General features: G+C 38.6%; 1 protein-coding gene across 1 annotated transcript; it reads right to left on the bottom strand.

The window, feature by feature from the left end:
* Nucleotides 1–2,303: 2,303 nt before the first annotated feature.
* Nucleotides 2,304–10,329, bottom strand: adgre5a (adhesion G protein-coupled receptor E5a). The gene is made up of 19 exons (XM_029508656.1): nt 10,027–10,329; nt 8,308–8,388; nt 7,982–8,140; nt 7,729–7,878; nt 7,438–7,584; nt 6,971–7,093; nt 6,827–6,870; nt 6,618–6,722; nt 6,228–6,381; nt 5,945–6,067; nt 5,647–5,837; nt 5,372–5,533; nt 5,069–5,263; nt 4,617–4,834; nt 4,456–4,516; nt 4,257–4,348; nt 3,925–4,093; nt 3,754–3,849; nt 2,304–3,305 (listed from the first exon to the last, which is right to left on the bottom strand). The coding sequence occupies exons 1-19, from the start codon at nt 10,055–10,057 to the stop codon at nt 3,264–3,266; spliced, it is 2,343 nt and encodes a 780-aa protein (XP_029364516.1). The 5' UTR covers nt 10,058–10,329; the 3' UTR covers nt 2,304–3,263.
* Nucleotides 10,330–11,206: the final 877 nt, after the last annotated feature.

Here is an 11,206-nt window from a genome sequence, read left to right as displayed (position 1 = left end):
TTTCAGTATGATATGTGCTTCACTGGGCAGCTCGGATACTGACTATAAGTGGTCTGCCAATGACACTTGGGGTTTAGACCTTAATTAGGAAGGCATCAGTTTCCCAGGCAATAGTGAAGAGAAGTGCATTAAACCCTGCCAGAGGGTTTTCAGTCTCTGCCAATTATGGACATGCCACTGAAGTGCTAGCTCGGAATGCATGAATTAGTATTAATTGTAAAATTTGACTGTACGTGGAATATTAGTTACTGCGGTGTGTTCTTGTGTAGTCCCAGGCAGGTTAATACAGGGGAATCTGGATGGATGGACTGTTAAGAGGTTTCTCAAACTTTAAACATAGTTTACTTCAATTTCGGTTCTTAAATGTGGGGAAGTTAAGCATGACAGTGAACAGAACAAGCTAACAGACCACAGATTGTGACCGATTGTGACATGTTGTTTTCTCAGGCATGCTTTGTGTTGTGTTGTGTATTGCAAAGATAGAGGGAGCTGGGTGAGGAATAAATAACTACTTACAGTCTTTTTCACAGATTCAAGACGGTTTCAAGCAAACTGGAAGTGACACTAAACTGGACATGGACATTTTTAATGGCAATCCCAACTTTATTTTGCAACTTATATTTGATATTAATCAAATTATTAATACGTTACTCTTGAATCAAAAGAGTGGGCTGATTTGCATAAGCAATATCCCCCCTAGTTGAGATACATGGTGCAACAAACAATGAGTTCATATTTCATTGTAATAGGTTATAGGATGTTCAATATCTAGGAGGATTTCAATCTTAGCTCTTCCATAAAGGCAAAAAAGAAAGAAAGAAAAAGATTCACAGTTTTCCTTGGTACATGGAAGAAAGAGGCTGATGGCAAAATGTGCCAGGAGCTGATATGCCATTATATAAGCAGACAAGAAGGAGATACGACCTGTAGCTAGATATGATATGGTTCAACAGATTTTCATTTTGGGTCTCTCTTTTGTTGACAACCTCTACACGAGGTCACCAACCTCTGAATTTTAAAAAAGGTCATTTGGAGCTGAATAAATGCCACTGCTCTTCCTTGTGCCCACATAAGTAATTTACAGCTAATCAAGTCCTTTATTTGACAGACATTTACATTTTTATATTTCTTATAGAAAAAAAAGGTTGCTGCAGCTTCAGAGGGAGTAACAGGAGGAGTGGGTGAGGAAATTAATAAGGAACAGGCTGGTAAATCCATGGTTATATTCTGAACTGAGGGGATGTGATCAACGTTGCCTCTGAAACCACGATGGTTGTGATTCAGAAATACACAGAAAACTGTGCAAGGCTACACAAAATCTGGTCATTAAAAATTGAAAAAAATTAATATTTCTCATTCATTTAGGAATAATAAACAACACTTTCTGAGAAATCCACATAAATGCATCTTTCTGATTTATCACACTCCCTAATCACTTTTTACCCTGCTCATATACTCTTGTTCTCCTTCCTCTCTTTGTCCCCCTCCTCCCGTGACACTTGGATAGTTTCTCTCTCCCTCCATCTCTTTCTCTCACCAGAGCTTTGGCAGCTGTTTTACCTCGATATTCTAGACCCGTATTTTACTTCCCACATGCCCTCTCTGGATGGGTTCCTCTTTTCCACCCATCTCCACTCATGCTTTGAACTATAAGTGATCTTATGTTCTTACTTTGATTGCGCAGTATTGATCCAGTTTTGGATGACTGCTTGACCAGCTGAATTCAAAGCAAACTGTTGCTAATATTTTATAAATCTTTCTGATAATTCCCAATCACATGAGTCATGCTGTACCGTGACAGACATCAGAGCAGTTTGGAAGAGTATCATGATTATAGGATGTCCAAAGCCTTGTTAGATATTTTGTCGAATACTGCTTGTGATTAAAAAAAAATACTTGGATCCTAAATTGAACATCATTTTCAAATGTTTCAGATATACAAATGTAGCTAGTAAATGCGAAATTTACTATATAAATGTTTTTATTTGCTTGATGAAATTCATTTGTTTTTGAAGCTATCATGCCCGTGATCTGACCTAAACAGGAAAAAAGGGAAGAGACTTCAATTTCCTTTGGATGTACAACTGTTTCTATCTTCATTGTGAACCAGGCAGATAAGCACTTCAGCAGTGTGTAGCAAAGTACTATAGAACAGAGAGACGGGCATTAAGGTGGAGAGAAAGAAGCTGTTGCATACGCTGTTCCTGCTGAAATGGGCTCTGACATAGTAATGAGGTTTATTTGTATTTCAAAAGTTATTTAATCTATATTTGAGATAAAATGGGTGGGGACATGAGTGAGAAAATTTTTTTTTATTTAGCTTAAAGCTTTGTGTAACACACACACATAATAACACTGACACACTGAAACACAATATATATATAGGAAGGTAAAGGTAGGTAAATATATGTATTTTTTAGAGATAGCATTAATTCTTAATGTGCTATAAAACACAGCACACAACATTACTAATACATCATAGACAGAAAATAATGAAAATTCAAGTTTTGAAACCTATTTGAACTCAGTACATAAAAACTTCTAGATATGTTAAAGATGTGACATCATGCTGAATGGAGAAAAGTGCAGTCAAATATATAGAAATACCCAGCAATATATACACAAATGTATATTTAAAATCCATCCCTATATTATCCCCCATTATTGTCCTCCTTTTTTCATCATGGTCACAATTTAAATACTGTGGATAAAAGAAAGTGCTTTCCTCCTATAAAAAAAATACTTGGCTTGCCTTTGTTAGTTTAAGTTTAAGTACCCATATGCCTTGATGTACCTGATAAAACAGGTCTTAATACCATCTATTACTTTGATATTTTGGCCAATAAAGAAAAATTCTAACACATGAAATATTGAATCATTTGGAGATCCTTTTTCTAAAATGACAACTTTTACCATTGTCCAAAAGTATAAGAAAGTGAAGCATATTACTGACTTGAGCCATTGGGCATATACATGGTTTTGCTCATATATCAAGATACTCAGCTATTATGAAACTTACTCACAAAATAAACAGTATTTTCAAATTTTAAAGGAAATCCCCAATTTCCAATTTCAAATTATGGAAACCAACAGTTCCCTCTGTATATTTTAACAAAATTAAAACCAGCTTGTGTGAATGAAAGATATTCTTTACAGCATCAAGCAGTGAAGTCTGGTGCATCGACCACAGATAGCAGTGCAGTATCTGGCTGTGACATTCAGAAAACAAGTCATTGTTTGCTCTTAAGTCAATGTTTAGATCCTCACATGTGAGATTCTCCGGTGTCCTGGCTGCTCTTAGTTCCCTGCGGATGACAAAACAGAGCGCTCAGATGAGTCAGACACTTATGAGATTATATTATTATAGCGGGCTCAGCTTTTACAATACTTTGCCATCCTCAACCATCGTCGAGAACGATGTGTTTAGATTTGAAAGCTGTCCAACTCCAAACAGCCAATAAATTAGCCTCATTATGCCTCTTAATCAACTAAAGTATGAATGCTATTAATGTTAAACTGTGCTGTCCAAATGCAAATTAAATGTTTGGCTTAATTCTACTGTCGCTTTCAGCAACTACAGCATGTCACATTTACAAAGAGAGAAAACAGATGTATTTATTGTTAGAAATCAGTACTTTGTGGAAATAGATTAACAATCAAATACTGCGCTGTGTCACATGTAATTCAGAATATCACAATGTCGCAACTATTAGATAATAATCAGAAAAGCATTGATGACAAATAACTGCTCACATGTGCTTTGCTGGAATGGGAAGAGCCAAACTCTGAGTAGAACTTCTTCCGTGGGGCACAACATCTGGACAGGATGTTTGCATATTCATCTCTCACCTAAAATAAAAATGTGAATTAGACGCAGAAGAGCAGCACAGCTTGTTCCCTAATTTTGAGAGGGACATCACCGACCTGTTTAGAAAACAGACAATGCATGACGAAGAGCAAAACCCCCTGAAGGCTGCCAAAGATGGTAAACAGGTAGGACATGACTATGGAGCCCCCCTCAAACTGGAAGCATCCAAAGATCCACATGGTGCCCAACACGCACAGCTGAGCCACTGCAGTAATAGTAAATGCCCTGCAGGGAACAAACACACACGTGGATCAAATCTGAGCCGTATTAACACTCAGTCACAGGAAAAAGCCTGTTTGTTTCCACATGACCTACATATACAAACTACACGCACATATACAGTGTACATGTGCCTGATTTTAGCAGGTAGTTTTTAAGAGTTACTCACTTTATTTTCTGCAATTTGTTGAGGTCAGGGTTTAAGCTGGAGAACTTCTGTGCCAACTTCCACACAGTGATGAGAAAGAAGAAGATATTAATCTGAAAGGTAAAGGAATATATAGATACATACGCATATTTAATTTTAATATCACCGGAGTATATCTTTGTGATTTGCAGAGGCCAAAAAGTCAGATTATTTCTCTTACAATGAGGATGAAACACACAGGACCGAAGAAACTCCAAATCGATTCCAGGCCTAACCAGCAACTGCAATGGATATTGAGAATTAATTGAGTAATGTCAACATTTTTTATTCATGCTTGAATTGAGAATGAAAAAAGGATTAGCATCAGGAGGTGGAATTTACTATCTCTCAGTTCCATATCCACTGGGATTTATTGAGATGGAGATGGCGACAATTACAGCTGGGACTCCGTAGCCAGCTGCCATCATGTGTAAGGTTTTGAAACTGGTGTTAAACACCAGGACTACCATCCTGAAAAGTTGGACGCCCTCCAGACACATCCAGCAAAACGCTGCCAGGAAGAAGAAATGCAGCAGTCCGGCAACCAATGCACAGCCAACCTAAAGCAGTAGGGGAAGAAATGAGCATGACAGCGGGAAATAAAAGGTCAAAGAGTGCTGCAGAATTGGGAGAAAGAAACACGGAAAAACTACACACTGAATTTTTCTTCATAAATCATTTAGTAGCTGTTCGTAGGTTATTTTGCACCTACTCCGATAAAATGTGTCAAAAGCAACACTCATCAGCACAGAAATCTGAACGGCACATATGTTGATTAAACTTTGATTATTTACCTTGCTCTTTGTTTGAGAGATGCCCACAAGGAAAATGAAAATGGCAATGAAGAGGCTGATGCAGAGGTGCAGGTGGATGGTGGTTCTAGGGCTTTGGATGGAGCGGATCATAGAGAACGTCAGAATGCAGATGAAGAGGCAGATGAGTGAGAGGGGCATACCCACCCAGCTGATCAGCTGCAACTCAAACTTGTTCTATTTGGGAAAGAGTAGTGTTACATCATTGTAAACAGATGGACGTAACTTTTAAGCCTAAACTCAAAAAAAATTGTATATATTGTGTATATAATTGAGAGTTTGAACCTCAATCTCATAGACAGCCATGAGCACAGCAAAGCTGCTAAGATGGGTGCAGGAACACACAGTGTAATCACTGGTGGACGCCACCAATGTGCACCCTTGAGTGGACCATGCCCCATCGGTGTCCGAGGAATCCCAGAAAACGCAGATGTGAATTTCATTTGACTGTAAAAGAAATCAATGCAGCAGTTCATAATAACATAGAAGCCACTGTGGATGCAACGTTTGCCTTGCAAAGCCCAAAACAGAAAATAAGAGGAATAGTTGTTCCTCTTTACCTGTTTCAGATGGTTGAAAGTCAAGTTAACAGACTCTTCGAGCTTGCTTGTGTATCTGTTGCTGACAGAGACAGTCACCACTTTGGAGTTCATCTCAAAGCTTTCATTCTTCAGTGATTTCATCTGGCCAAAGTAGCCATTTGCAAAGTCTTCCAGGTTTTTGTAGCTCAGCAAGGACACTGTCGTAAAGCCTGTTACATTCGGAGCAGGTGACTCTCCATTACATTCACAACGTTCACAAGTGATCTGTGTGTCAATGAATGAGGAAAGAAATGTGTTCACTGGGTATGATTAATACCGGGGTAGAAGGAAGGATCTCCTGCAGCTGTCTCCAACTGGATGTCCAGCTTAGCATGGTTAGATGATAGCGTCACTGGCCCCTTGGGTAAGTCATTTCCCTTATGCACCAACAACTCCAACTCTGTATACAGTTATTCAGAGGATCAGCTTTACATCAGAAGAAGAGCAAAGCTCCTAAGAGGTCAAGTTGTCTTTGTGAATTAATAAAGAGAATGAGGTGAGTGAGGGAGAAGGCAAAAAGAGCAAAGAATAAAAATAACTACAATGTAAATGAATATAACCTGTGTAACTGGAAGATGTCTTTCTTCCCGGGGTCTCAATGAAGGGTCCCATCAGCTTCAGAGTGTTCTCTGTTATGTCCAGAAAGGTGGAGACTTTCCTGTTATTATTGAGGGCTTTGCTTGACAAGAGCTCGTCAATCATATACATCAGTCTCTGCAATCACAGCGCACAGAAACAGGAGACAGAATCCGACAGAATCAGACTTTCAGGCTGCACTCAACTTCAGGTCAGCATAAACAGTCTACAAGGATGTGCACAGACATCTGTACGCCACATGACAGAATCTTAAGGGCCAGAACTTCCTGTTTCTGTTCTGGTCATGAGATAGGGTTATGGGGGAATTGGCCTGATAATAGCTCATTATAATTATAATAATAATGCAGCCATACCTTTAATAGGTCCTCTCTGTTAAACTCTGCAGTGCCTTTGCTCTCTGTAAGCTCCAGACAGCTTTTATTCAACTGTGCCATGAGACTACGGGCAACTTGAAATATCTTGGAGGGGTGAAATTGGGGAGAGTGGGACAACAGGCCTTTCAGGGAAATGTTTGACTATACATTGAACAGTGATAAAAATATCTCTGTGTGCTTGATGTTACCTCTGTCAGGCCGTTTCTGTCTTTGAATACATCACACTTTAACACTGAGGAAACAAATTAGATTCATTAAAAGTGCCAGGAATTGACATGTACAAAATGTGTCGTAATAGTACATTTTGGAAAAAGAGTTAAGTGCTGTTGTACCAGTGCAGCGGGAGCTGTTGGTGCCATAGTTAGTGAACCCTGAGTGGCATGCACAGTAATGGCCGCTGGCTCCATGGCGGCATGTTCCATTTCCACAGATTGTCTTATCAATCATACAAATGTCTAAAATGGAAGCAAATCATGCAGGGGAAAATGATTGCACTGCTAATGGTACAACGAATATGCAGGTTCATATGAACATTCATGTCCAAAATCCTTAATGGCTTTCTACAGATTATATATATATATATATATAACCCAAACCATTAAGCAAATCAGAAAGAGTCAAAACTGTGACTCACTAAACCAACCTGCACTGGAATCAGACAATAAGTAGCTCAGAAATTGAATCTAAAACCCCTAAATAAACCTAAAATGTTTTAATTTTGGTTTACTTCTGTTCTGCTTCTACTCAGCTGTTTATTGAATGCATATAATTACAACAGTGACTTCATCAGGACTCTTACCTTCACATTGCTCTTCATTCCCAGTGAAGTTCAATTTACCAGATTTTAGTCCAAAACCAGCATTGCAGGCGCAGTGATAACTGCCTGGTGTGTTAACACACAGTGCGTTCTGACCACACACATTTTCCATTTGACATTCATCAATGTCTATATCAGGAGCAAGAATGCAATAAACACAAAAACACATTAATAGACACGCCCGTCACACATTACTGCAGCACATTATGTACACTTTATAAGCACTGTACATAACTTCTCACTGTATGTGACAGATGCTGATGAGCCTCGTACCTCTGCATGTAATATTGCTACCATGAGACTCATTTTTTCCAGAAATGGAGAGAAATCCCTTTTGACAGACGCAGGAGTAAGATGGACTTGCATTAATACAGTTGGTATGAGGTCCACAGATGTTTTTGTCTTCCACACACTCGTTGATATCTTAAAACAAAATGTGAGAGCAGAGTTTCCAGACCAAAATAATGGCTTTAAAAAATGAGTCAGATTAACTGTCATCATCGAGTCCATATTCGAGGCAATTTACCTGTGCAGGTTGCAGATGAAACAGCTGAAAAATTTACAGTCAGTGATGATTTGAAACCGTCAGCACATTGGCAGTAGAAGCTGCCCCTTGTGTTAAAACAGAGGGTATTTTCTCCACATATCTCAGGTTGGCCTTCATCACCTTCACATTCATCATCATCTTGATTAAAGAAATGGGATTTTTTCAATTCATAATTCTGCACTGAAATCCTTCAGCAAACCATGTTATCATTTTCTAATTTCTGAATGCACAGATGAACAAAATGAAGCAGATGGCATACAAATTTCTGTTTGTTTATGGTGTGAAGATAAGATTGTTATTCATACCAATGCAGCCCGTTTCTCCCATAATGAATCCATTCTGACAAGATTCAATTGCCCGGATCACGATGAGAGAGAGGCACAGTGCTGAAACAGCAAGCAGATATCAGTTAGACCACAGTTCATCACCTTCTGAATATCAATCCTATATCTACGACACAAGCGCCCATGTTCAATCTGCTCCAACTCACTTGCATTGTTCGTTGCTAAATGTCTCAAAGTAGCTACATAACAACACTGTATGGGCCACTGTGACCACATAAATAACACCAGAAATGTTCAGAGTTTCAAAAAGGCTCTACTAAAAAAAAAAAAAAAAAAAATTCTCTTTTCTCCTTTCCGTAGATTGTTTCAACAACATCAGCACCATGCAAAACTCTGAACCAGTGACTTAGTGGTGTCTGGAGAACTCTGCTTCCTATAAATGAGGAAACATCAGTGATCCTTGTGCAAGCACATAATAGCATTGCAGCATTTGGAATGAGATTACAAGGAGAACTTTGTAGTTGCAAATGACACCAGATGGGTGTTTATTGGAAACAGGAAGCGAGCGCTTTTACATGACGTAAAATTTAACTCAAGATTTCATACATGTTGAATTTAATACAATCACTAAAGAATTCAGCTCATTGTTAATCAAAAAGTCACACATCCTGATCACTAAGAAGCATCTACTGTTTCCACCAAACTCAGCTGATTTTTATCTAACCATAACTGCTGTTATCTGTTGATATAAACATGCGTCTTGTTAGTTTCATTGTTTGTTGTGCCTTATTTCTTCCTGTGAAATGTTACAGCTAAGACAGAAAGTAGAGCAGGTAAACTGACCATCTACTTATCAACACAAAGAGATTTACTAACTTATAGGCAGTGTTGGGCACATTGCTTTAAAAAAGTAACTAGTTATGGTTACAAGTTTTTGTAAATTATTTGCAGCATAGTAAAAGTAATTTGTTACCAGGAAAAGTAACTCTTGCAATTTTTTTTTTTTATGTACCAACATTTTTAAAATATCAGCTTTTGATTTTTCCTTGATGGAACTTAAAATCAAACAGTTTATTCATTTATTATATATTTTCAAATAACTGCAATGTACACCTAATAAATTAAAAAATAATAAAAAGATTGTATTGTCTGCACTTTGTGTTTGTAAATGCTGTAGTCTCACTGCTGCATGTATCTCACTTGTTCATGTGTGTGTTTTTGCCTGTGGGTTTGTGGTTCACCTCCCTCTGATTGGTTTACCATGAAATTTTTCTCTGCTACCATATTTTGCTACAAGGAAACAGCGATTATGTATATTATTACAGTTAAAATAGATGAACTTATTTCCATAATGTAAAACTTACCTGTTGAATAGTTAAATAGTCAAATACATTTTTTTTTCAATTTGTACCATGGCACCACAGTTTTTTTTCTTCTTTGCAGGGCAGATGTTGTGTGTCTATTGGGAGAGCACTGTGTGATGAGCTCATGGTGTATAAATATCACTTTAAAGGAAAAGAAAAGGCATCGTCTGTGTCAGTGTTGTCAAAACAGCATGCATTTGAAAACACAAGAAGCTGCTGTGCTCAGTGTCACTCTCTTTCTCCCCCTCAGAATTTAGACTGTCACTGCTGCAGATGAAAGTACTCACATTTTCTAAGAGCAGAGAAGTCCCCCCCCCCCACAATACATTATTTTCCATTTCAGCCGGCGTACAAATGGATGACTGATGTAACTCACCCAGCAACAGGCTGTTCCACCTGCCCACCATGGTGAAGAGATAAACACTGTCCAGGTTAGCGTGAGGAAATTTAAAACTCTCTCTTCTTCTTGTCTTCTCTTCTTTCAAAGTTAGCCCGATTGTTTCTATTAGTCTTGTGACTTTTGGAAAAAGTGGCTCTACTACATGCTGATTCCAGCAAATGAAAAATAAAAAAATGTCATGAATCAGTAGTCTGTCATTTCACATACTAATCTCTCCTTTCTCTGTCTGTCTCAGTCTCTTTCTGTGTAAATCTTTATCTGCTGCCAATGGTGAGTTGACATGCTGTGCTGACGGGATTTTCTGGGGAGTGGTTTCATCCTCTTTCTGAATCACACCCACAGAGGTTATTACAGCTAGAGAAAATTTCACAGCACAACCTACAATCTCTTTTCAGGAACTTCCTCTCAAAAATAACTTCTTCCATGACGGTAATATGTCTTCAAACTGCCTTTTTCCAGGGTTAATTTATTCCCCAGTATCTTTGCTATGATACAATCATATTGTATCTTTCTACTGCATGGAACTCGGGGGCAGATAGAGAATGGGGTCAGGAAGAGTTTAGGCTGTGAGAATGGTCATTGTTTTACAGACTGATGCTGGCTGATATACCTTCCCACAGGCAGAGTGCCTGTTAACTATGGCGATGACATATATATGATTTTGACAGAGACAATTTAACAATGGTTGCTATTTGTGCATGTAAGTAATTCCCCATTCCCTGTGGACAGACCTACTCTATTCTCTTCTATTTTATGCAAGTCAAAAAAACAAACATGAGATTCAGACATTGTCTTTTTGTAACGCTAATGACAGCGCAGCGTTAAGGGACATGATGTTCTTGTGATGACACATTTTTTACGCTCACTATGCCTGTGTCACAAGGTGCGATGTAGGCAGGCATATAGGGGCTGCACTGCACATTAAAGTGTGGAGAAATGTCCTGGGCGTCCACAAGAACAGCCTCGTGGAACAAAACACACATTGTGAGGTTTTCAGCAACTTTTCTTGGTATCAGCTCCAAGTGAGAGGGCCATTTTCAGTGCTGAATGCAACTGTGCCACGGCTCACTGACAGACAGGATGGTTGGTGCCTTATTTTACACTTCTCAACAATGAGATGTGGGAATGCAGAAGTGAAAGATAAAAGGCAGTGCAC

This window comes from Echeneis naucrates, chromosome 8 (assembly GCF_900963305.1).
Source record: "Echeneis naucrates chromosome 8, fEcheNa1.1, whole genome shotgun sequence".
NCBI classification, from domain to species: Eukaryota; Metazoa; Chordata; class Actinopteri; order Carangiformes; family Echeneidae; genus Echeneis; species Echeneis naucrates.
This window is presented reverse-complemented; position numbering and strand designations above follow the sequence as displayed.

Excerpts from the sequence above, each read along its gene's own strand:
- adgre5a (XM_029508656.1), bottom strand. The coding sequence starts at position 10,057 with ATGGTGGGCAGGTGGAACAGCCTGTTGCTGG. Across the intron at positions 6,382-6,617 it reads ACAGAGAGGACCTATTAAAG|AGACTGATGTATATGATTGA; the intron begins GTATGGCTGCAT and ends CTGTGATTGCAG. Across the intron at positions 4,517-4,616 it reads GGATATGGAACTGAGAGATA|TTGCTGGTTAGGCCTGGAAT; the intron begins GTAAATTCCACC and ends TATCCATTGCAG.